This window comes from Thunnus maccoyii, chromosome 2 (genome assembly GCF_910596095.1).
Source record: "Thunnus maccoyii chromosome 2, fThuMac1.1, whole genome shotgun sequence".
Lineage (NCBI taxonomy): Eukaryota > Metazoa > Chordata > Actinopteri > Scombriformes > Scombridae > Thunnus > Thunnus maccoyii.
In genome coordinates, this window is record NC_056534.1 from 2,534,209 (window position 1) to 2,561,683 (window position 27,475).

General features: G+C 38.2%; 2 protein-coding genes across 2 annotated transcripts; both read left to right on the forward strand.

The window, feature by feature from the left end:
• Positions 1–4,005: 4,005 nt before the first annotated feature.
• LOC121883443 lies at positions 4,006–8,623 on the forward strand. Its single transcript, XM_042391724.1, has 2 exons — positions 4,006–4,286; positions 6,473–8,623. Exons 1-2 carry the CDS (start codon positions 4,232–4,234, stop codon positions 7,213–7,215), a joined length of 798 nt encoding a protein of 265 aa, XP_042247658.1. The 5' UTR covers positions 4,006–4,231; the 3' UTR covers positions 7,216–8,623.
• An 814-nt stretch (positions 8,624–9,437) lies between these two features.
• On the forward strand, positions 9,438–16,379 carry LOC121913314 (dynein regulatory complex subunit 4-like). The gene is made up of 11 exons (XM_042436001.1): positions 9,438–9,597; positions 9,731–9,820; positions 11,021–11,218; positions 12,486–12,692; positions 12,807–12,861; positions 13,880–14,085; positions 14,419–14,586; positions 15,284–15,370; positions 15,458–15,664; positions 15,981–16,046; positions 16,126–16,379. Exons 1-11 carry the CDS (start codon positions 9,595–9,597, stop codon positions 16,255–16,257), a joined length of 1,419 nt encoding a protein of 472 aa, XP_042291935.1. The 5' UTR covers positions 9,438–9,594; the 3' UTR covers positions 16,258–16,379.
• Positions 16,380–27,475: the final 11,096 nt, after the last annotated feature.

Consider the following 27,475-nt stretch of genomic DNA (forward strand, 5'->3'; position numbering starts at 1 on the left):
CTGAGGTTTGGAACATTTAAAGAATTAAAAAGTGTTTGTTAGCAGGAGTTGGATGGTTTGAATCCTCAACCTGTTTTAGTAAATCTTGATGACTGTAATGATCTTCCCTGTTTATGAAACTTTTATTGCAGTAACAGAAACCTTTTATTAGATAAAACTTTATTCTTCATTGGAGGGAAAATTCAAGTTACAGGAAGAAAATAGATGAAGTCCTAATTTAATGAAATAAACAAGACTGAAATAAGAAATTAAATTATTTAAATTATTCATTAAAATAATCTACATGCAATATATATTATAATACCTTAAACTGTATAAGTGAATGTGCAAATATTTAAGTGAGAAGGATCCTGTAGTGTATAGGTATATACAGCTGTATGCAAAAGTTTGGGCACCTTTTGACAAATAACATATTTTAGTGATTTTCTTTAATTGAAAAGATGTAAACACAGTGTCTCTAGGATATGGAAAAAACAATATTTCCAGCAGACAAAGGTCAAGTTTACTCAACAGTTTTTAAAAGAGTTTTAAAAGTAGGAGAAGATTCTGTTTTATAAAGGATTTCAAGTAAATATCAGCTAATAACTCAAAGCATATAAATTCTAATTAGACTGTCCTAAATGTTAATGGTGAGGGGTGTAACTTAAAGGACGGTTCACAATCTTTCAAGTCTATCTTACAACAACAGTCAGGTGTCCATATGAGCAGTGAAAGAAGTTTTCCTCGCTGTAATCATTCCTCCTGTTCATACTGGATATTAAAAGATCCTTCAAATGTGCTTTCAATGGAAGTGATGGAGGCCAAAATCCACAGTGTGTCCACACAGTCATTTAAAAGTCTGTGTGAAGCTTATATTCAGCTTCAGCAGTCTGAGTTAGTCATATCAAGTGGATATCTGACACATTTACAGTCTTTTTAGCATCAAATTCCCTCTTTGTGTTTCCTCGGACAGTGTTTCCCTGTTGAGCTGCAGGTGGAAGTATAGTAACAAAAAGAGGGACTTTGGCACTAAAAAGACTGTAACGTTGAAAGATATCTACTTGATTTGACTCATTTGGACGCTGAAGCTTCATATTAGCTTCAGATAAACGTTTAAATACATTTTTGCACAGAAGGAGGACTGTGGATTTTGTCCCCCATCACTTCCATTGTAAGGTCATTATGAAGGGATCTTCTAATGGTCAGTATGAACAGGAGGAATGATTACAGCAAGAAAAACAGGTTTAATGTTCATTTGGGCTCCTGACTGTTGTTTTAAGACACACTTGAAAAATATTGAACCCATCCTTTAAAAACTACAGAGGTCAGCTGTTTTATGAAATTATTGAGCCTTTATATATATATATATATATATATATATATATATGTATGTGTGTATATATATATATAGATACAGTCTTTTCATGGTGTTCATTGAAATGCATTTATATAAACTTGGTTTATTCCTTATCTTGGTGGGACAGTTGCCACTTCAGGCTTTATTTCAACACTTCTGTTTTCTAGCTCCTCATTTTTTCCGTTGTTGCCAGAGTTTCCTGTATCAAACCAGATCTGGTGCTTGTTGTTCATTATCACCCACACTGACACATCAGTCCAGCCTAAAATAGACAAATCTCTGTCCGTGTTTGGAGTCCTTTGTTTTCACTTCCTCTTTCTTAGGCACAAGCTGCAGTCCTTTACATGCAGACAAAGTTTCAGAACAGTGTGGACATCGTTGTCATTAGTGTGAGGGGAAAAGTGTTGACTGATTGTAAGAGCAATTTATTTCACAAAAATGAACATGTTATTTTACATATTTCCCAAAATGTTGAAGAGTTCCTTTAACTACTGCAGACTAAAGAGAGTGAAGTGCTTTCCATGTTTTGCTCAGTATAAAAGTGTCTGGTTGATATATTATTGATCTTTTCCAGGTGCCATCGTGGCCCAAGAGTCTGCATTAGGCTGTAACTTTTCATTAGAGCTACATTTCAGTGGGCAACACTTTTAAACCGCAGAAGATCTTTCCTGTTACTGTCAGGACTCGATGGCATGTTCTGCAGGAGTTTCAGGGTTATTGTTTTGTTAAACTATTTTTTTTTCAATTCAATTCAGTTTTATTTATGCAGCTCAAGAAAGAAACCTCAAGCCGATTGTGTGGAAAAGCCTCATGACTCACAGGTGAGACAGATGTTCTGTTGCAACAAACTGAGAGTTGACTAGTTATGTGCAAACATGTGTTCATCAACGTCCTCTGAGCGGCTCTTATTTATTTAATTTTTTTCTCAATTTTTGCTGACAAGCATTAACTGTCGTAGTGTTTTTGCACTGCATTTCCCAGAGTTCACTTAAACAGTCTTGGTAGGATTAATGTGTTGTTCCTTGAATTTTCTGTTCAAAATGTTTGGGTTTCTGTTGATATTTTTACAGTTGCTTATACTAAATGCTCTTTTTGTTTGTTCCAAATAACCCAGAAACAGTAAAGAACTATCTAGTCAGCTTTTATCCATCAGATTCAGAAGCAGAAGTTATTATATGTGTAACTGTTGTGAATTAATCCTTTAAGATGTTTTTTGTCTTCTTGATTAACGCTAACATAAATGTCTTTGATGGTGGGATGAAACACAGGGAGATCATGCAAACTCTTCAGGCAAACGGCTGGAGAAAAATAAGGACATCATGACAGCTCCTCAAAGGTTGTTCCTGTGTTAGATTGGATGGGCCAGAAGGATGATTTGTGAAACTCTTGGAAGATTTGTACCCTAACCTTAACCTTCACCTCACCCAACCCAGTCACCAGAAGAAAACGTTGGCATTGAACGTTTCTGCAAACCACAGAAACGTTGAATATATAAGTTTCAACACGTGAACTACGTATCATATTAACATTTCTACCCGTTGAATAATGATGTTTTAAGGTGCCGATTTACAACTTGCTGCCAACAATAAACTTACTAACCGTCCACCTGCCCCTCCTCCTCATATATAGGAAAGATCAGCTCATATAGATCACATGTGAACTGTGTCCCTTTAGAAATGTTGAGATGACACGTATTTTGGAAATGTTGACATAATACGTTTTGTTGAAATGTTAATATGCTACGTATTTCATGTGTTGAAACGTAGATACAATGCCAACGTTTTATTCTGGCAAACAGGCTGCCCCACCCTAACCCTAACCACACTTGCAAGAGTTTGCCTCCGGCCCATCCAATCTAGCATTTACTCTCCCCAAAAGTGAAGCCAAAACATCTGGATTGCCCCCTGGTGGCCGGCTGCAGTATAGATCATAAGTCCCGCCCCCTCCATGTTAGCAGATGGGACATGAGCCAAACTAAAAAATCAAAGTGCACGTCAAGTAAATTTTTCCCAAAGATGGTTTCTGTCATTTTAGGTAGCTCTTATCACGCTAATGTTTGTCGAAGTATTCATTTTTCTGATAAGTTTGTTTTTAATTAGTTATTTGATGATATAAAAAGGGGGTGTGACGTCATGATTGACAGCTGTGACAGCCACTCTCAAACGTTTTCTCAAGCGTTTCCCGTGGGCCGTCATTATCCCATCGTCCAACTCTACTGTGCAGACTCTGGCTCCAAATGACGTTACACAAGCAAGATGGCCGCTCCCGGAAAGGAGATATTTTGGCTTCATTTTTGCGTAGCGACAGGAAGCAGAGACACTATGTATATTTATACACAATCAATGTGATAAACTATAAACTAAATCCTAATATTCCCAGTGGATGGAATATTAATTTACTTTTCTTTTGCAGATTTTCTGGAAATTTAGTTAAAATTTGCACTATAAATTTGGACCCAACTTGACCTTGTATGGTAGCTTCATCCCAAACCATCTGTTCCACAGTTAAAAAGTGCAAAAGAAATGGAGAAACTGGTCCAATCCATGCGAGCTATTGACTAAAACTTGACATGTAAATTAGCACAGATTTCAGCAGCAGAGAAAACCCCAAAGCTTTTTGTTGCATGTTTAAAATCCCCCTGAGATGACAGATAAAAATGCTCAGTGAATGCCAGACTTAACAAAAAAAACCCAAAGCCTTCTTTTAAAATACATTTATTTGTAAAATATAAGTAATTGGATGTATGCACAGTAATATGTAGACACCAAAAGCCATTGGCACAAGTTTCATTTCTGCCAGTCACATTTATTAGTCACAAGTTCCTCTAAGATAAAAACAGTGTGTGTGTGTGTTTCATCCTGCATACATACATAACGAGGTTCACAGGTTGCAGAGATGTTTCTTTACCTCTACTGTGTCCTTGCTGGATTCCTCTGTCACAGCTTTTCTGGTAAGAAAATCTAGTTTGTTAGCCTTTTATTGACATCACATTTATAGAGCTTTGGTTTTTGCTTCAGGCCATTCATTTACCTTTTAATTATCTAGTCAGGTACACAAATCTTTTTATTATAAAGACATTTTTCTGATTACTTTTTTTTAAAGATATGTGTTTGGACATTTTTTGTCTTATTCGACGGTTCATAGTAGAGAAGCAGACAGGAAACAAAGGGAAGAGAGATGGCTATGTTTTGCAACGAACATTACCAGGCTGAGTCAAACCAGGGACGTTGCTGCTATGTAGAAATAGCTGCAACCATTCGGCTACTACAGCGTCTCTAGTTCTCTGATTATTTCCATAAAAATATAAAAAAGACAAACAAAAATAATATGTGAGTAATAAAAGAGATTGATGTAGAAGTCCTTTTAAAACCATAACATCTACAATTGCTCAAATATTGACAGTAATTTTCATAAGCAGAGTCTCTGTATATATGTTGACGTATTCAAAAAATTATTCTTCTGACAAAAGTCTGAATTAAGTCTGATCCAGTACTTTGTATAATAGGTGTTTGTCGACAACATACTGTGATAAGTGGGTGTCTATATCTGTTGCCAAAGAGTTCGTGTTCTGTAAATATAGAGACAGTTTCACTTCATCCATTCAAGACTACTGCACTTTTTAAAATGACTAAATTTGAAGGAGTCATTTACATTAATATAATTACTTAATAGGCTCTCTGAACTCTGACCTGGAGGTTAAGGTATAATACTATAGCCCCCTTTCTTAGCAACTGTGTCCGAAAGACTGAGAGAAAAGCATAACAAATCAAATTGTCTAATATAATGAATATATGTAAATGTTTGATTTGTTGTTTATATAAGATGTGAGTATCATGTATGTTGAAAAATTTACAAAAAATATGAGACCTGCTTATGTTTTTCTGCTTATTTCTGGGTGCTAAAAGGCAGTTGCTCAGATTTGTTGTTGTGGTTCTGTATGGCAGTTGCTTTTTACCAAGTTGGTAAACAGCCCCTACCTTCATCATGCTATCTGTGCTATTCTGAGTATTTCATTGAGTGACTGACTGATTGGTTGATTGGTTGATTGATTGATTGATTGATTGATTGATTGATTGATTGACACCACTCTCTGTCCTTAGTTAGCATAGAGCTATTTCTGAACAACAGTTTATCCATTCTTTCAGAACTTCTCAACAGCTTGCTAGTTTCCCCTACTTTACGTTAGCTAAATGGCTCACTGACCGGGCAATTTTAAGAATGCCTCCTCTAAGGGTACAAAGAAAACTACGTAATTCAAACAGCATTATAGACTTTTGAATTCAAAATTGTTTTAATTAATTGAACGTTTGAATAATTTTCAATAATATATGTGGCTGGAAGCGTGGAAACAGCTAGCCTGGCTCTCTCTAAGGTTCAAAAATATGTCCACCATCAACTTTAAAGCTAATTAACAGCTTGTATCTTATTTGCTTGTTTGTGAACATAATTCAAAAATATCAGTTTGTGTTTTTTGGGGGCAACTTGTGTCACTGTTTCATGTTGAATCACAGCACTTTACAATTTTCATCTATTTTACGTTAGCAAAGAGAACAATAGCATGATACCAATATCGAATACTACAAATGCTAGACTGTAGATTTTGAATTTATTACAGTTTGAACATTACATTTTTTTCAGCCCCTCAGTTCAGCCTCTGTCTGAAACAGGCCGTTTTAGCTCCTGTCTCTTTAAGGCCCCGCCTCCTGATGAGCCCACTCTGTTCTGATTGGTCAGCTTCAGGAAGCTTCCTCCGGCTCCGGAGGCTACGTAAACAAACTATAGTAACAAGATTTCACTTCTTTTTCTCCTTCTTTACTCCAAATGTCAACTTCTCAAATCCATCCGTACATGTCGCATGTTGTAAAAAAAGACAAGTTGCAACTGAAGTATTCAGAGCAGGTTGAAGCCCTGACTTTTGACTTGCAGGCAGCATTTCTGCATACCTCAAGTTTTGGAACTTTGAGCATGTTTAACATACACCATCATAACAGGATATACACAACAGAAAACCAGCATAATAAAAGCATAATATGCTAGGTGCTAGTATGAAAGTAAAGAACATATAACCAAGATTATTGGGAGAAAAGTTGACCAAAAGCTAAATGTGTTACTAATTGCTGCCTTTTTACTTTACAGCGACTCCTGTGGAACGGTTTGTGCTGCAGAACACAGTGGCTACGCTGCCCTGTCCTCATCCTGAGGGAGATGTGACATGGAGCCGCTACATAAATGGCAAGAAGATGACCCTTGTCACAATCAAAAATGGCCAAGAGATCATCACAGACAAACGTTATGGCTCCCTTGCAGATCATTCGCTGGTTATAACTAACGTCAAAAGCTACGATTCTGCAATGTATCACTGTAATCACAAAGAGATATATCTGCACGTGATCACAGATCCCAACATGGTGGTTCCCAATGCTCAGCCGGAAGGTGTAAATGTACCAGTCACACCAATAAATGACATACAGGGTTTTGGTCTTGCACCAGACCAGAAGGGAAAAGCTGCAGACACAGAATCCTCAGACATTTGGAAAGTACCTGTTGGTGCAGTCATAGGTGCTGCGCTGATGCTTCTGGCCATTTTAACCCTGAGATTCTGCACAAAAAAGAGAGCAGAGAGAAGCACCAACTTGGACAAAACTGTCACCGAGGTGATTTATGAGGAGATCGAAAACGACAACATGCAGCCAAGGAGGGAATCTGATGTTGAATATCCGCACTACTGGACAAGCATCATTGAAACTCCAAGCACCTCCACAACACCGACTGATAATCTGTACACCGCTGTTAACAAGCTGAAAACTAACGGATGCGGTGATGAGTGTGTGTATTCTCTTGCCCAATATCCAGTGCAGAAAGGAAGTTCTCAGTATTAGTGCTGACTGTCCCTGTTTTCTTGCAACATTACGAAATTCAGCCCCTTTATCTGTCACACTTGGTAGACTGATAGATAAAAATAGACCCTGTTTACACTCCAAGTGCTGAGCTGTACAAATTCCCGTTTTTAGGTTTTTTCTTCTTTATTGCTCATTTTGGTTGTTTTTTTCATCAAAGGTCACGAGTGTAGATACTGCAGATACAAATAGTCTCAACTCCACTAAGATCTAAATACTGTACTACTACGATCCTGGACTCTGTTTCCTTCCACTGGCTCTGTTGTGCATTTTATTTTTGATGATTAACATTTTTTATGCCAATAACAACAATATTAAACATATATTTTGTGTTGAGGCAAAGTGGCTTTACTAGCATCAAGCTGTCTCCAATTATCCACATTAACAATTATCACGCTAACAACAAAAAGAAACAGAAACGTGTGCCTCCAGTGTTACGCCATGCATGAACTTATTAATATTAATTGTCTGCCTACAGGTGTTTCTCTTAAAGTGGCAGTACCTGGTTGCCAGAGTGAATTAGATGCATGATATGTCATTTCTGCCGCTAATCAAAGCAACAACAAAAGACGGAGTTTGATGACGTTGTGAAGTAGCGTGGGATCATGGGAGTTGTCTTCATTCTTGATTGTTCAGGATGTTTTTACCGGGAGCCGAATTATCTGCAGAGGTCTCCTCCTCTCCAGAACATACAGACCTGGTGATTAAAACCGGTAAAAACACTGAATAAAGCAGTTTCACGTTAGAAATCAGTGTTTCCTTGCCGGGCGGGCACAGGACATCTGGTAGGGGCTGTTAGCTGAGCTGCTTCTAACGTTTGCTTGTTTCTCTGATAACTTGAGACATGTGATGACTAAATTCCTTCATTCGGTTAATAGTTAAAAACAACCAAGATCTGAAAAGTGAATCCTAAAAATGTGGCCTAAGACTGGATAAAAAGTCAATTTATGACAGTGTCTGGTGGACAGTCACAATTTTGGAAAGTTATACTGAAGCAGTTGAGAAAAAAGAAAATGTAAGTTTGTGGTAAAAGGTACATTTTATGTGTAATAAAACATCAGTGTTGTTTTTGTTTTTATCAGATTAGTTTTGTTGATTTTATTAGATCTGCTTTAAATGTTAAGGTTTTTTCATCATGGGTCTCATTTTCATTTTGTGTTATTGTGACAATTCTCCCTTAAATGTAGAGTTTTAGGAGGGTAGTTCTCAGTAAATTCATTCATTCATTTATCGTAACTGTGAGGTTTATTCAATGTCTTTGCTGTTAGCGAATTTATGACCGATGATGATTACCAACAAAATTGTCGGTCCAATCACAGTGTAAATATGGATCCAGACGAGATTGTACTGCTCTACATGTGTTTTGATCTACACAAATAAAAGTACTATATGTGTGCAATGAAGTGTATGACTTTTTCATGATATAGCTTCTACTTTGTTTTTAGTACACTTTGTGTCTGTGATATCATAGACACAAAATGGATTTCTTGATAAATATCAAGTTAATAAAGTTACTGCACTTGACATCGCAAAACAAGAAAGCTGCTGGGTAGAAAATGTGACATTTATGTGATTTTAAAAAGTTGAATTAGATAATATAATACAAACAATATTTTTTTAAATTTATATTTGTGTGTAACAATATTTTCCTTACTGGTTTGTCCCCAGTTCATAGTCGTCCCCCTTGCTGTGTTGAGCTTTTGTTATGTTTAGTTTCATATAAATGCACTAATTTGAAGTACTTTTTAAATGTCTTAATTGATTTTAAAACTTGATTAGATATAGTATTTAATTATTTATTTATATATTTAAAAAAAAATATCTAACATTATCACAGTTTCCAGCATACTAGAGCTTCAACTAACAATTATTTTCATGATCAATTCATCTGTCAACTATTTTCTCGATTAGTTGTTTGGTCTATAAAATGTCGATTAATGTTTCCTAAAGTCCGAGATGACGTCTTCAGATGTCTTGTTTTGTCCACAACCCAAAGATATTCAGTTTAGAGACTAAAGAAACCAGAAAATATTCACATTTGCCGGAACCAGATAATTTGGACTTTTTTTCTTAGAAAACGACTCGTATATTAATGAATAATGAATAATGGAGATTCATTTAATGTGAGTAAGAATTTAATTTACTGTGTCAATGTCAATGATGCAACATTTCATTCAATAAAGATTCACTTGAAGAAAAAAAAACTGTGTCAGGCGTCACGTGATCGTGTTGCCATGACAGCGCCTCTTGTTTACATTAGCCATGTAGCAGTGGATCTGTGTGTAGCCAGATTAGCTAAAAGTTTTACATTCACAGCTCATCGTCGCTACAGACGTGTTTGAGTCCCCGCAGTGTTTCACGATGGTGAGTAAACTGTAGTTTTAATCATAATAACGGTGCACAGTGCTGTTAGCATGTGGTAGCTTAGCATCAGAGAGACACCAGCTGACGGTAAAACTGTTAAAATTTTCCAAATGTTTATTTCCTTTCTGTCCAGCCTCCGAAGACTAAAAGCAAGAAGGCTGTGAAGGGCAAGTCCTCCGCGGTGGTGGACGGTCTTTCAACGGATGAGATGTCAAAGGATCAGGTCAGAGCTGCTGGAGGATAACAGCTAACAGCTAGCAGCTAACAGCTAACAGCTAACAGCTAGCCTCAGTTAGCCTCAAAACAATCACACTGTTCAATGAGCTACGACGCAGAAGTTAAGGGGAAAGATAGCATTAATATAAAATAAATAAAGATGTAAAAAAAAAAATGTTAGGCATCGTAGCAGAAAGCCTTAACTCTGTTTAAGCCCACTTTCACATTTGTGAAACCTTTATTTTGCCTATGAAAACAGCAAAAAAGGGCGATTTCACTGCTTTTTCCCTTTCTGTGGGAGTCAGTCAGTCCTCCCTGTCTCACCTGCAGCAGTGAGACCACATCACCCTGCTGGTGTACTGGCCTCCCTCCACTGGTTACCAGAGAACTGATTTTAAGATAACATCTACATCTCTTTCAAGTATATTTTATTATATATAGTCAACATAAAATCACAAATATGGTGCCATTACTCACACTCCTACACACAGCCCCCTTCCCACTACAAAACACAAAAAGGTGCAGATATACGTACACACATCCAAACCCTGTATACATACACACGCAATAAATACGATAAATACCATAAATAAGATTGAGTAGGAGCCTACATTTAGAAACATTAACTACCTCCCAAAAAACCAAAAGAACCCTAAATTTGACAGTATATAGCAAGTTTATCTTTTACAACATGCCTTATTCTTTTAGTGTGTAGTATGTCAGTATGTTCATTCATCTGATTAACACACATCTACATCTCTGATCTCCTCAGTCCATATTCCACATCCAGACCCCTCAGATCCTCTAAATCAGTCACTTCTCTCTGTTTAACGTCAAAATCAAAAGGTGACTGAGCTTTTTCCATCATCGCTGCTCCTAGACTGGAGCAGTTTGTCAGAACAGTCACCGTCAGATCCTCCTTTATAGAATCACCTTTGAGTCTGTCTCATTTTTAACAGCATGATGAAATTGTTAACTTTGTCTATTACAGTTACTTATCAATTTATTTAGTTCTGTTTTAATTATTTAACTGTATTTTACATTTTCCTGTAAAGCTCTTTGGTCAAATCCTGTTGTTTTTAAATGTGCTCTATAAATACATTTTGACTGGACTTGTTCAGTAGATAAAATGCAGAAATAAAGTGTGACTGATTCCTCGGCTCAGCTGAGCTGCACGCCGCTGACGTTACGTGTCTGTGACCCGCAGCTGGAGGAGCACATCGTGCGTCTGAGGGAGGAGCTGGACAGGGAGCGCGAGGAGAGGAGCTACTTCCAGCTGGAGAGGGACAAGATCCAGGCATTCTGGGAAATCTCCAAGAGGAACCTGGAGGAGACGAAGGCCGAGCTTAGGAACAGACGCAGGGAGAGAGAGGAGGCCGAGGAGCGCCACCGAGTGGAGATCACTGTGAGCTACACACACACACACACACACACTTTACAGGTTTATTCATTTTAGAAAGCCACAAATTATCCGTTGACAAATTTATTCATTTGTATTATTTTTTTAATTATAATCGTTTCGTCAATAAAATGTCAATATTGAAAAATGGCCATTATAATAATTTCTCACAGCCTAAATGCTACTAATGTCTTGTTTTTGTCTGACCAACAGTCCAAAACCCAAAGAAAGACATTCAGTTTACTATCATGTATCACATGTGACAAAAGATTCAAACATTTGAGAAGCTGCAACCAACAAACGACAAACACTGAAATGATTTTTGATCATCAAAATAGTTGCCAATTCATTTTCTGTCGATGGACTAATTGATTTATCGACTGATCGTTTCAGTTCTAACCAAAAATGATACACTATAAAAATCCTAAAAAGTAAAAAAATTGTACATCTTCAATCAACAGACGGTTTTGTTACCATGGAGACGTGTGTTAACCTGTGGGTCCGGTGGCTATCTTTAGTGTCTAACTTGCATCAGAGTACCTGGAGATTTCTCTTTTGTTGTCACTTTTCACAGTTTTGAAGCTGAATTTTTCGGTTCTGACACAAAGATACAAACAAAGCTACCACAAAGTTACTTCTAGAGGGACGGGTCAATGATCCGGAGGAGCAACAAGCGAACAAAACTAAAAGATTAAGCTGTGAAAGTGGAAAAAAAGTGACAACAAAAGAGAAATCCTGAATAGTGAAAGAAAAGTGAACAATATTGTAGAACTTTTGTTTAGTTTTATTGAACTTTTTTTTTTTTTTTTTTTGGCTTCAAATTATTTTTATTCACTTTCTTTTTTTTTTGTTTGTTTCACTTATTATGAAACAAATCTAATCCCATAATTTCAGGCCTCTGAAAATATTTCAAATGAAAAATCAGCTCAAGACTGAAAACAGACACTGATTTGTTTTAAGGGGTCAGAAGCTGAAAAGGAGGCAAATATTGTCATTCAAAGCTGGACGATTTGGTTAAAATTAATATATTATTCTCATTAATATCAACACATTTTATTTATCTTAAGGATTTTAATATATTTATTGCATTCAATATGCTGTAATCCTTGTAATCAATATATGAAACTGTTCAACTTTTGTTAAATAACATCACAGAATCCTTCATGTGTTCAGTTCAGTTTCTTAGTTTTGTTGTCGTTAAGTTAGAAAAGGTTCAACCACGTCCTGAAGTTGAATGAATTTCTAATCACAACATTTGATGGTCGGAGTTCAGGTGTACAAGCAGAAGCTGAAGCACGTCCTGTCCGAACACCACGACATCGTCTCCGAGCTGAAGATGAACGGCGTCGCCTCGACCGCGCTGACCCGCAACCAGCAAACCCAGTCGGAGCTCAAGCTGCGCAGAGACGTTCACGGCCTGCAGGCGGACGTCAGGGAGAAGGAGCGCCACAACGACAACTGCGTCAAGGAGCTCGAGCTGGTGAGTTTTGTTTGTTTGTGTGTTTCGTTTTTTTTTTTTTACACTTTTGGTTCTGCAGTTTTTCTCCTGTTTTATTTCTGTAGCAGAAACGTTTCATCATCTGATTCTCAATAGAAACATCAGGTGGAGTTAATGGAGCTGACAAACGACTACGACACGAGAGTCAGAGGTGAATAAACCAGATTTACATTTCTGAGTTGAATTATTCTAAACCAGAAGAAGTACTCAGATCCTTTACTGCAGTAAAAGTTCTAATACAGCAATATAAAAATACTCCATTACAAGTAAAATCCTCCTACAGTAAAAGTACATAAGTATTATGAGCTTGATGTAGTTAAAGTATTGCAGTAAAAGTACATAAGTATTATGAGCTTGATGTAGTTAAAGTATTGCAGTAAAAGTACATAAGTATTATGAGCTTGATGTAGTTAAAGTATTGCAGTAAAAGTAGTGGTTTGGTCCCTCTGACTGATATATTATTATATATGACATCATTAGATTATTAATAGTGAAGCATCAGTGTTAGAGCAGCATGTTACTGTTGTAGCTGCTGGAGGTGGAGCTAGTTTACACTACTTTATATACAGTTAGCTAGTTTAGTCCAGTGGTTCCCAACCTAGGGGTCGGGCCCCTCCAAAGGGTCAGCAGATAAATCTGAGGGGTGGTGAGATGATTAATGGGAGAGGAAAGAAGAAAAAACAAAGTTCTGATACACAAATCTGTTTTCAGTTTTTGGACTTTTTCTCTAATCTTTGATTTTTGCTGAAATATTGGATCATTTGAACATTTATTGAAATGAAAGCATGTGAGAAGTTTAGAGGGAAAAATCACTATTTGGTGGAGCTGTTAACAACTCATAGACATGTGAAATGTGACCCCGACTACACACTGCTTTTTGTAAGACGTCAAAAGCCAAAAAGGTTGGAAACCACTGGTTTCATCTTTAACAATGTGTTGTATTTTAAAAGCTTGTTATATTATCCATTGTGTCAAATCTTCATCTGAAAAGTAACTAAAGCTGTCAAATAAATGTAGTGGAGTAGAAAGTACAATATTTCCCTCTGAAATGTAGAAAGTAGCATCACATGGAAATACTCAAGTAAAGTACAAGTACCTCAAAACTGTACTTGAGTAAATGTACTTAGTTACTTTCCATAAACATGTTCCACCTGTTCTTATTCAAATAGAAATCGAGATCAAATATCACAAGAAAATGCAGACGATGGCCGAGGCGGAGAACAAAAAGAGACGAGCTGAGGTCGTCGAGATCGAGGAGCAAATGAGAGAACGCATCGTGACTCTGATGGAGGACCACGACAAGAAGTACAGGAGCGCTGAGGAGTATTACTCTTCTCTTCAAAACAAACTGCTGGTAGACCAGAAGGAGCTGAGGGTGAGAGACGTTACAGACTCAGCGCAGGCTGCGTAATCTTTAGCCTCCGTCTGACTGTTTCTTGCTGAAATGCACCTTGGGAGTCGTAGTTTTTACGTACACAGGCTTCGACTTTTGATCAAAGAATCAGATATTTTCCAACAAGTCTCAAAGTTCCTCCAGAGACACAGAAGACATTATACATTATATTTCCATGATGAATAAAAAGACTTTGTTAAATTGGTGGCGTGTCCCTTTAAATCCCACTGAAAGTATTGGAGATGCTCATAAAAACTGAAAGATTTCCCAGCAGGCTCTCGTCTGACGTGTTCTGGGTGTTCTGTCGTTCGGCAGGAGGAATTCGCAGAGGTGAAGCAGCAGCAGGTGCGAACGGACAGACAGCTGTCGGCAGCTCGGCGGGAGAACAAACGTCTGCAAGAGTGTCTGCGGGAAGCCGAGCAGAAGCTGCCGAAGCTCCGCAAACAGCTGGAGGAACACAACCAGGCCAGAACCGAGCGAGCGGTGAGTCCGCCGCACAGCTGCTTCTTCCCTGTACAACATCACAGGTTCAGCCGTTTATTTCAGAAGCAGAAACAGGTTCGCCGCTGATGTTGTGGTGCAGATCAATCAAAAAATAGAAGGTAAGAGAAAACACAAGTGCCACAAACGACAGGTGATGAATATAAATAATGTTTAACAATAAAAACAAGTAAAAATATTCTCAGTGAAAAGAGCTGTTATACAATTTTACCACAAATTTGTGTTTTCTTTTCTGTTGTGAAGTAATTAAGTGTGACAGCTGAACGTTGATCTAGTGAACGTTTGTAAAGGACAGTTTAGATAAATATATTAAAACTTTAAAAAAAAAAAAAAAAAATCAGGTCCCACACACTGTCAATACATACACATCTGTGTGTTTCAGTCAGTATCTCAATATAATTTCATATTTTTTGGAATTGACCAAAATGTATCTGTTGTGTCAAAAACTGTTAAATACTCGCTCAGATTTGTGCTGTTCTTTACCTCGTTAATCAGTTTTTACCAGTTTTTTATTGTATTTTATTTAGACAAAGTTCTCATGTATCTGCTGGTGTTTTAACAACATTTGTGAACTTTGACTTTTTTTGGTTAATTGACAAAACAAACATCTTAATTTCTCAAAGTCAGGCGTCGTAAAAGATGTGGTTTCAGTATTGACAGCTGCTGCTGTGTCTGACAGATGAGCAGAGCTCGTATGAGGGTTGTGGAGCAGGAGCTGAGAGATCTGTCCATTCAGCACGAGCTGCTGCTTCAGGCTTTTGAAAAGGTAACTAGAGTCTCTCCTCGGTGCGTACAGCTGTCGGAGCAGAACGCCGTCTGCCGTGCTGTTGATGTGAATGTTTTTTTCCGGCAGGTTCAGCGGGAGCGTGACGAGCTGCTGCAGAAGCAGACGCAGCTCATTCTGGACGTTCAGCAGAAGAGCGGGCTGAAGGAGCTGCTGCTGGAGAGGAAGCTGGCCGCTCTGACAGAAACTCTGGAGAAGAAGGAGGCTCAGCTCTACGCCGCGCTCTCTGCCTCCAACGTCGACCAAACAGCCGGCAGCGCCGCAATCAAACTCGAGGTACGATGTTATATTCATGTTTCCAACAGAGTCCAACAGTTTAAAGAACCAAACAGTCAACCACCAGCCTCTTAGTTTCAAGGACTCTGAGCTTTTCTCCAACGCAACATCAGGACAAAATCATCACATGTACACAACAAATATTACAATCTTTACTGATCACATTGCTGCTCCAGAGGATGAACTTTCCTCTAGTGTCATTTTTTAACCACAATACTTCCACATTTCTAAAGAAGTGTTGAGACTAAATGTAAGGCCGATTTTCTCTACTCGTGTTCGAAATGAACAAATCTCTGAAAATGTTTTTAATTTGTAGGAAATACTGGAGTCAAAAAGAGTCGCCATCAAGGCCTTACAGGACGACTTGGCCCGAGACAGTCAGGTCAGTCATCAGTCACTCAGAGTGTTTTCATGTGTTTGTGTTTCAGTTTTATATGTTGGGTTAAACGTGTGATCTACAGGAGTACGACAACCTGCTGCACACCTGTAAGGAGAGGCTGAAGGATCTTGGCGTCCCGCTGTACGACTTCCCCTTCAGTCCTGCAGAGCAGATCCTGAACGGACAGAAACCTGCAGGATCCTCCAAACACTGAACTCATACTCACCTGGATACCTGGATACCTCTCTACCTCCATCTCATTTGATTTCTGATTGTTTGTAAAGAAAAGTTGCATCATGCTGCTGAACAACAATAAACAATATCTTTGTCATACTACTTCTGAACGAGGCATTCACATGACATTTGTTACTTCTTCAGGACTGCGAATTGAGTCATACTGACCGACTTACGATGGAAGTGATGGGGGACAAAATCCACAGTCCTCCTTCTGTGTAAAAATGTATTTAAAAGTTTATCTGAAGCTAATATGAAGCTTCAGCGTCCAAATGAGTCAAATCAAGTAGATATCTTTCAACGTTACAGTCTTTTTAGTGCCAAAGTTCCTCTTTTTGTTACTATACTTCCACCTGCAGCTCAACAGGGAAACACTGTCCGAGGAAACACAAAGAGGGAATTTGATGCTAAAAAGACTGTAAATGTGTCAGATATCCACTTGATATGACTAACTCAGACTGCTGAAGCTGAATATAAGCTTCACACAGACTTTTAAATGACTGTGTGGACACACTGTGGATTTTGGCCTCCATCACTTCCATTGAAAGCACATTTGAAGGATCTTTTAATATCCAGTATGAACAGGAGGAATGATTACAGCGAGGAAAACCTCTTTCACTGCTCATATGGACACATGACTGTTGACACACTGGAAAGATTGTGAATCTGTCCTTTAAGTTACCCGTCACCATTAAAATTTAGGAAAGCAGAATCTGCCTTACTCTGTCCAAAACACTTATGACAAAAATAAATTACGTTGTGAAAAACCTCAAACTTTCAACACACTAATTAAGCAAAGCAACAACTTTTCATGTCTAACTCCTCCACCTGTCAGGTACATTAAGGTAAGGAAAGTTTATTTGTATATCACATTTCAACAACAATGCAATTCAAAGTGCTTTACATAGAGTGATAAAGGAAATAGAAGCAAGACAAGGCAATATGAAAAAAACATTTGAATACAATAAAAAAGTTAAATTTGGAAATAAAAAGCTGAAATAGAATATGACATAAAACAGGAGAATAAAAGTTACAGTACAGTGTAAGATAGTAACTTTCAAATTTGGTTTAATAAAAGGGAAACAGAAAAGTCTTCAGCTGTAATCTGCAAAAGGGTACCACATTTGCTCCATGATATTTCACAATAATCCTGTAAATCAGAAGGAGGAAACAAACTCACAGTCAGAGCTGCAGTAAGAGGAGGAGAAACACCGGAAGGATGAGAGCTGCAACGTCACTCTGCAGAAATGAAACTATAAGTTTGTCAGAGCGACAGCAGAGCTGCAGTCGAGTCTCTCCACTTCTGTCCAAATAAAAATTAAACTGAGTTCATCAAGTCTTTCTCAACAACACAGCAGAGTCTCTGCCAAACACTGGTGAGTACAACTGATCATATTTAATGTTTCAACAACCAGCTTTAACACAGCAGACAGGAAGTTCCACTCTTTTCATTTCATACTGACACTTGTGAAATTAGTAACAATATAACTAAAGATGTTTTTACACAGATTCAGTGAAACAACTTTAATTGTTTTTTAAACAGTCTCTCTGTGTCAGTTCTCAGGACTTTTATAACTTGTAACTGAATCTCTGTGGTTTGGAGTTCAGCTTCACTCCAACCTTCCTAGTCTTATTACTATTTACTGATCACTTCCTACAGACACACTGCATTCTATTTCCTGTAGCTGTTTCACATTAAAAGCTTTCTACCAACAAGCAGCAGCTTTTATTGTGAAGCAGCTGCAGGTAATAAAAGGTGTTTGTCATCAAGTTAGCAGAGCTTTGTTAGCAGTGCTATTCTTCTACAGTTTGCATCGCTGATGGAATATTTTCATGTATACGTGTTCAGGCCGGGAGTCTTATCAAACATGTAAAGTTTGATGCAAACTGGAGCATTTACAATAAAGTTATAGCAACTTCAACTGTCATGGCGAAACATTAAATCTCAACGGTGTGAGGATGAAAATTTTCTGCAGGGTGAGACATGTCTGCCTTGCTCACACCTGTGTCAAAAAAGTTTTGGGCCCATTCACTTGAATTTCAATTAATAAATTGAAAACTCTTGATGAGTTTGTGTGTAAAACAAATTAATTTTCTAATTGTCATCAACTCTATTTTTAGAAAAGTAAAAAAAGTTTATCACTAAACTGTCACTCTCACTCCATTTTTTCCCTTCCCCTCATAGGTCATCCCCACTTCTGAATTATAAATATAAGACCTATAATTATTATAAAATAAATGATAATAACACCAAACTTCATACAAAGTTTGTATATAATGTACTGTATGTATATAGACCTTTCTGCTGTATCCTACAAAAATGAGCTGCATTCAACCCCCACACCAGTGGCAGCTGGTGACTCAACAGAACAGGAGGGAAACCAACATGGAATCTTACAACAAACCTCATCAAACTATATCATTGTTCCCCACCTGATGAAATCGGAGGGGTGGGGGGCAATTTTATATGCCAGTAAAACAATTTGCTTTTAAAAACAAAAACCCCTGACTGGTGTAACGGCTGCTTCTTTAAAGACATTTAGCATATACATATTGTTTCTAAACAAAGAAGAGTTCATTTTAGCCATGGACTGGTTCAGATGTGTGATTTTACCAACAAAATGAAATTCTAATTTATAGTATTGTTCTATTGTGACAACAGATTTATGTTCTTATCAAAAGCAGACAAGATATCACGTAATTTGCATGTGTTTCCCATGTATTTTCTTAGTATACAGAAATATATTAAGTACCACAAAGCTTATAATGTGATACAGGAACAGATCAGTACTGAATACTAGAAAGACTGAACACTAAAAACATTCACAGATCTAAAAGTGTAGGTTCACATCAGAAAGTATTAATGCATGTATCAAATACATGACTTATACACTCTTCTCTATGTGCATGACATACAAAATATAGTCTACAAAGCTGACATGTTAATATTAGGGGTGCAACGGATCACAAAACTCACGGTTCGGATCATATTACGAATTTGAGTCACGGATCGGATGATTTTTAGGATCAGCAAAAAAAGGGGAGACAAATAAAACTTTGTTTTCTATTTATTCTGTAACACACTTACAGCATGAAACACCAATGAACTTTTGCCCATGGTCTTAAATGAAAACATTCAAGACAAACAACATTTAAGATGTCCAATGTTTAAATAAAATAAAATATATGAAATATTGAATGCTCAATTATTGCAATATGAGGCATTATACCTTCCTCTTTAAACACAGTAGTGAATGAAACAGCTTCTGTCCACATCATCAAAACTTGATGATAACTTAGAAACATGAACACACATCTTGTCCTGCAGCTTGTTGAACAAGCCACCAAACCACCGCTAACGTCAGTTAGCAGCTAGATGCTAATTAGCTGCTCAGCTGCAGCTCATCAAACAGCGTGTAAACATACCTACAGATGTCACTTTGGACCCATTAGATGCTGGTTCGATCGTTACCCTTCAAAATCCCTGTTAGTGACATGCTGTCTGCCCATGACTTGTACCTACAGCAGTTTGTTTACTTTGTCTTAAATGAGACATTAAATTTTGCAATTAATCTGCAGTTCATATTCCTGCTGAACCATGGGAGGCGATCCGTACGGGTCACGGATCAACTACAAGCAGTTACACCACTAGTTAACACTTGTTATTCTAGTTACTTTAAGCTTATTACTCAATATACGGCTCAGCTTAAAAATGAACTAAAGAAACTGTCAGAAGCAAGCAGCCAGACCTCCTGCACACTAATCATATGACATCAACAGGTGACTGAACAACCACTCAATTAAAAACGGGATCAATTCCACATGAATGAGTGAGTCCAGACAGCTCACTGTAACTTCAACAAGCAAACTACCCACAACACATTATATATATATATATCTCTGCTGCATTCTTGTTAAGGAGATAAATTCACACTACAGCCACACAGAGAGACATTTAACCATCAGAGATGAAATTAGCGACCAAAGAGACAGAGAGAGAGAAGCTGTAACTTGTCTGACTCACGTTATCTGATGTCTTCTTCTTTCTATAATGGAGATGAAGTATTCATGTCACAACATCCATTTGTTGCTGTTGGTCATCTTGTTTGTTAGTTAACAGAACTTTATGGCTGCTGCTTAACCAATCTGTTATCATTAGCAACAATGACAAACAAGCTAACTCTCCTGGTTGTTTTTCCGGTTGCTTCTCTCTCCAGCCGCTCCCTGGCAGTGTCCTGCTGCTGCTGCGCTGCACAGTCCAGATTGTTTTTCCCATTAGCTTAACAACAGTCCTTAATAGTCCTTCCATGGATGTATAAAGAGTCCTTCAGGCTGCTGCAACAAGCTAACTGTTGCTCAGGCCCTAATTACTTTACCTAATATCACGTTATACTTAATACAACAGTAATTAGGGCCTGAGCCCAAAGGGCGAAGACCCTATTGTTTTTCGTGTGTTTGTTTCTTTATTATTATTCTTTATTAATACGCCACTTTAACTCTAAATTTGACCCCCTAAACATGCTCAAAAACTCACCAAATTTGGCACGCACATCAGGTCTGGTGAAAAATTTGATAAAATGTAAAAATTAACCCCCGAAGTGCCAAAATGTGCTCGAGAGCGCCACCTATGTATCTAAAACGGCCGCCACGGCCCGTAGGAATGTCGTAGAGAGATCGAACCAAAACTCAATTATTCGTCTCATCAAGACCTACAAATCATACACTGACAGCCCTGACCTAAATCCAACAGGAAGTCCGCAATCTCAATTTCAAAGTATGATTTTTGGCCAATTTTGGACCTTGAATAAACACTATCTCCTCCTAGGGCGTTAATGGTATCGGCTTCAAACTTTAATACATAACTTCACATTGTGTTGAGCAAAAGTTATTAAAAACTTTGTAATAACTCGAACAGTTTAGATTTAGTAAGCCCTGAAAGTTGGAGTGCGACATTACACCTTACAATGTAAACCAATGGGGAGGCAATCTCTGGGCATGGACTTTGTGCCAAACTGGGGCATCTGGCGTCTAAACTATAAGTCCGACCACTTTCAAACCTGTATCAATGGATTCGCGACGAAAATTCCTACAAAAAATGTGATTTTTATGTAGGATTTGGCCAAAGTTATGGGATTTATGAGGATATTTCACAAGAAGATCACTTTGAAATCCTTCCTTCCAACTCAGAGGGAGAGAGAGAATGGGAGGGGGGGGATGGGTAAAGTAAACATCTACTGCCTGTGACAGAAGCCCTTAGACTGTGCCACACTCCACTTACTTAGTGTTTCTACACATCTGACAGCAGTGTTCAATCCTTACTTTTTTTCAAGGAGTACATGTGCTCCTAAATGAAAGAAATTAGGAGCATACATACAACTTTAGGAGCACACTGAAAAATGTTCAAGTAACAGTTTCTTACAGAAAACAATTCATTACATACATATTTACAATTTATCACATACATATTTAAACTGTGTGTGTGTGTGTGTGTGTGTGTGTATGTAAATCACAATTTGCTGATTTTAAGGGTTCCTTGATTATGGCAAAAATTATAATCACGATCATTTTTGTTCAATATTGAGATCATGATTATTTAACATGATTACTTTTTGACTGTCATCTTCTCCAATTGCTGTTGTTCATACATGCACATATTTTTTCTAACTTGGCTGAGGGGACTATTACACATGTGATCATATATTGCACTAATGATCAAGAAAGACTATAGCTGATATGAGGGAAAAACTCAGGAAGAGGGTGGCAGTAATGCACCTAATATGCTGGTTGCCAACCGTTGTTAAAAACCAAAAAGGGGAGGGTAAAATATTTTTCCTCACAGAGTGGTACATCCTGTCAGCCGAGGGATTTCCTATCTGTGCAGCTGAACACAGTAGTTCTCTACGGACTGTTTTACCATGATGGTCACGGTGTTTTTTCCGCAGGTTTCACTTCACTCAGCTGGCCGACAGACCCGCTGATTCTCTCCGCTTTAACCTAAATAACAAATCGGGACTCGGTGCTCCGTTTGGATCTAAACAGAGAGCCGGGGTTAGCTGAGAGGCTAGCAGAGGCTAACTGGTTGTGCTTCTTTCGGTCATGCTGCAGTTAACGCTCCGCTGCTGCCTGTTTGCTGCCTGTTAGTTGTGTTCACCACGCTAGACTATTTTGTGTTTGTCCCGCTCGGGACTACTGCTGTGTTTGTGCTGCCGTGAGTGAGAAAGTAAACTGATTTGTCGATCTGAAACCAGACAACGTGCATTACAGACTGCCGTCCGTACGTGCGCTCTCTGTGGAAAAAGAACCGCTTCTCTCTCTCTCACGATCGCTTTCCCTCCTCCCTCTCTTGTGACTAACACCACACTCGCGTGCACAGATACACGCGCCGACATCGTTTTGCACATCTGATGGTCAGATAACGTCGGACAAAAGTGTCCAACCCTGTGCAAAGCTGTTTGTGTTTTGTTTGGTAGAATTAGATTTTAGAATAGCTATTTATTGAATGAAGCATTTGTTAACTTTGTTAATTTTGTTAAGTTTAATAAACACTGTTATATCTTTAAAGAGAAGTTCTTTTGTCATTATTGGTAACATATTGTGAAAAGTGGCTGATTGAAGGAGTCAGAGCTTGAATTCAACCGTTCTTTGTTCACCCTTGAATGTTTATCTCTCAGATATTAACATTCTAGGTGAACTCCCATTTATGAGATTACCTTGTTCGGTTATTAGTCCCGGTTTCCGGGTGGTGCTCCGTATTTGCTAGTTCATATTAATAATTCTATTAATTGTTATAATTAATCATTATTGATAATTGATAATTATAGCAAATACTCAACTGTGTTCCTCACAGATCCTACAGTTGGTGCCTGAATTATTGATTAAGGTTAACAATATTTTGATTTCATAATCCATAATTGTCTGTGAACAGAGGGGTGGGCTCACAGAGAGACACTGGTTAGTATTGTGTGTCAAAAGACACTCACAATGATCATCTCCAAATGTTTTCTTGGTTCCCAGAAGCTTAGGTGACTGCGCCGCGGCCCGCTGTGCGCAAGGGTGCGAAGGCCCGTTCAACGCTGCTTGCAGCTTTAATTATCCTTAATCCTTTTTGAAAAAGTAATGGAAATTTAATTTTAAACAAAATGTGTCCTTTTTCACACTACATATGTAGATATGTCTGCTGCCAGCTGTCTGCGATCTGAAGATCAGTTTCTGTGCTCCATCTGTCTGAATGTGTTCACTGATCCAGTCACCACACCATGTGGACACTACTCTCTCTCTCCCTCTCAGTTGGAGAGGAAAACTTCAGAGCAGTCTTCTTGTGAAATCTCCTCATAAATCCCATTACTTTGGCCAAATCTTACATTAAAAATCATATTTTTTGGGCCTGAGCCCCAAAGGGGCAAAGATCCTCTTGTATTTGTTCTGTTTGTTTCTTTCTTCTTTCTTCTTTATTACTACACTTAAACCCTAAATCTGACCCCCTAAACATGCTCAAAAACTCACCAAATTTGGCATGCACATCTGGTCTGGTGAAAAATTTGATAAAATGTAAAAAATAACCCCCAAGTGCCAAAATGTGCTCGAGAGCGCCACCTATGTCACTAATATGGCCGCCACAGCCCATAGGAATGTCGTAGAGAGATCGAACCAAAACTCAATTATTCATCTCATCAAGACCTACAAATCATACACTGACAGCCCTGACCTAAATCCAACAGGAAGTCCACAATAAGCCCATCAAAGTACGACTTTGCACCAATTTTGGACCCTGAACAAATGCTATCTCCTCCGAGGGCGTTAATGGTATTGGTTTCAAACTTTGATCCATGACTTATGACACTGTGTTGAACAAAAGTTGTTAAAAACTTTGTAATAACTCAAGCGATTTAGATTTTATAAGTCCTGAAAGTTGCAGTGCCATATCACACCATACAATGTAAAATGTAAATCTATGGGCATGGACTTTGTGTCAAACTGAGGCTTCTGATGTCTGAACTATAAGTCTGACCACTTTCAAACCTATATCAATGGATTCGTGATGAAATTTCCTACAAGGAAATTTGATTTTTAATGTAAGATTTGGCCAAAGTCATGGGATTTATGAAGGGATTTCACAAGAAGAGTGACATTCTCCTCTCCACTGAGAGGGAGAGAGAGAGAATAGGAGGGGGGGCATGGGTGTGGGGGTTGAATGAGTATTTTTCTGTGTCCAGCTGCAGTTACTTATTGTCTCTACACACCTGACAGTACACATTTCAATCAAACTTTGACCAGGTCATCAGGGTTAAAAGTCTTTACTTTTCTAAAAATAGATTTGATGAAAATTAGGAAATTAATTTGTTTTACACAGAAACTCATCAAGAGTTTTCAGTTTACTAATTGAAATTCGAGTGAATGGGCCCAAAACTTGCATAATGTTGATGCCACAGGTGTGAGCAAGACAGACATGTCTCACCCTGCAGAAAATTGTCATCCTCGCACCATTGAGATTTGATGCTTTGCCATGACAGAGGAAGTTGCTATAACTTTATTGTAAATGCTCCAGTCTGCACCAAACTTTACATGTTTGATAAGAGTCCCAGCCTGAACACGTCTACATGACAATATTCCATCAATGATGCAAACTAGCTGAATAGCGCCTCTTACGAAATGTCAGGGAAGCAGCCCCAGCAGCAGGCAAAACAGTGGACAAAGGAAATGATGTTTATCTCCTTCTTGCACTGTCTGAAAACAGCCCGGGTCTGAAGACATCTAAATGCCGTGACAGAAGCCCTTCCATTGCACCGCTGCCTGACATGCAAGGAGGCATGAGGGCCCGTTCAATGCTGCTTGCAGCTTTGATTAGGGCCTGAGCACCGAAGGTGCAAAGGCACTATTATATTTTGTGTTTGTTTCTTTCTTTCTTATTATTCCGCCACTTCGGACCTAAATTTGACCCCCTAAACATGCTCAAAAACTCACCAAATTTGGCACGCAAATCAGGTCTGGTAAAAAACTTGATAAAAGCTCTCTAGCGCTACCTACGTAACTAAAATGACTGCCATGACCCGTAGCAATGTCGTAGAGAGATCTAACGAAAACTGACTTATTCGTCTTATCAAGATCTACACTGACACCCCTGACCTAAATCCAACAGGAAGTCCGCAATTAGCCTGTAAATATAAGGCTTTGCCTCAATTTTGGCCCCCGAACAAACGCTATCTCCTCCAAGAGCGTTAATGGTATTGATTTCAAACTTTGATACATGGCTTGTGACACTGTGCTGAAAAAAACTGTTAAAAACTTGAACGGTTTGGATTTTATATAAGCCCCGAAAGTTGCAGTGCCACATCACCCTTACAATGTAAAGCAATGGAGAGGCATGACCTTTGTGTCAAACAGAGGCTTCTGACATCTAAACTATAAGTCTGACCACTTTCAAACCTGTATCAGTGGATTCGCAACCAAATTTCCTACAAAAAAATATGATCTTTAGCACAGTGTCATAAGTCATGTATCAACGGTTGGTCGGCTCATGTTATATGTTCCCCCTCCTTATGTGCCTGCATTAATTCTCTGCCTCTGCCTGTAGGAGCTGTGGGCCTAGGCCGGGCCGATGAGATCTTTTCCCCCTGGTGGTGGTGCACGGTACAGAGTGGTTTGGGTTTTTGAGAACACGTGGGTGTTTTATTTATTTGCTTTCTCCCCTTCTCTCGTCCAGTTTCCCCTGTGATTGAGACCCCCCCTTGCTCCTGGTAGTATCAGGCAATTAACACTAGTAGGCCATTGGGATTGTGCAATCATTTTTACTATAATACATTTTGATATTTGACGCTCCCACCCAGGTCCTTCACATAGAAATCAGTCCAAAGGTTGTTACAGACAACCGAGGAGGTTGGGGAAGGTCTTGTTTTTTAAATTACATTACTACCCTCTCATTCATTGACAATAAAAAAGGATAATTCATAATTCTACATATAAAACCTTTAACGTCTGAGAATCAAATTCCAAACTCATAAATCTTGTAGACTAGGCCTACTGATTTTCCCAAGTTTGGCCTTATTTGTCAGAACTTTTTCATCATCTTTGTTGACCAGGCCTATAAAACAGGACCAAACAGATGATGTGCCAGTTGGTTTTAGCTCTTTGTTCTCCTTTTCCCTTTCCTTTAACTTGTTTTTCATGTATATTCTGTTCACTTGACAGTTTACATTCTCCTCTTACAGTGAAACGCAGTTTTAATATATTTTGTTGTCACTCTGAAATTAAGCACCAAAAATAATAACGTGCCTAAAACTGCTTAAAATACTAGATATTAAAATAAACTTAATCTCTACCTGTGTGTACATTCAGTGTGTTTGATCATGTGTGGATCATATTGCTTCAGCAGCAAACATTTGTACTATGAGTGTTGAAATTTTCCAAACAAGAAAGATAAAAAAAAGCAAAGACTTAATATATACAGTATACATTAAAACACATTAATTGCCTTTTTTTTTTTAAATCACACAGGACTATATCCTGAAAAATAGTATTATTTTTTAAATAACTGACAACAGACATTTCTTTGATGCCTGAGTCATTTTAGTGATGTACCATTTTTTAAAGTGATATAAATCTCCTCTCAAAATGTTAATTTTCCAAACAAAAGTAAAATCCACACACTGTTTAATACTTTCATTATAATATATTTTATTACTGCTATGATTGCATCTGTCATGCATCTTATGATGCAAATGCAAACCTCCTCAAACAGATAGGTTTCCTGAGAAAACTAGAACTTCACATCCACTGGGTCTTTAGTTAGCTGGATGTTTTTTTTAAATGTTTAGCTGTGTGTGTCTTGGATGGCAGACTGAAGTTGTGAATCCTGATGGCACTCCCACAGAAGGTGTTGAAGTGGTGGTGAATGCGGACAAGGTGCTGGTCATTACTGCATCCAATGGCATGGCAAGGCTTACCATCAATACAGAAGAAAACTCTGAACCACTGACAATCACTGTAACTTTTGAGAACAGGTAGAACTGCATTTACTTAATTATATTTTGTGTTAAAGCCATGCTTAGCAAATGTAGGCAATGGGCCCTATTTTAACGATCTAAAGCACACGGTCTGAAGCGTATGGTGCATTTAGGGTGAGTCCAAATCCACTTTTGCTATTTTAACAGCGGAAAAAATGGTCACAGCGCCAGGCGCATGGTTCAAAGGGGATGTCCATA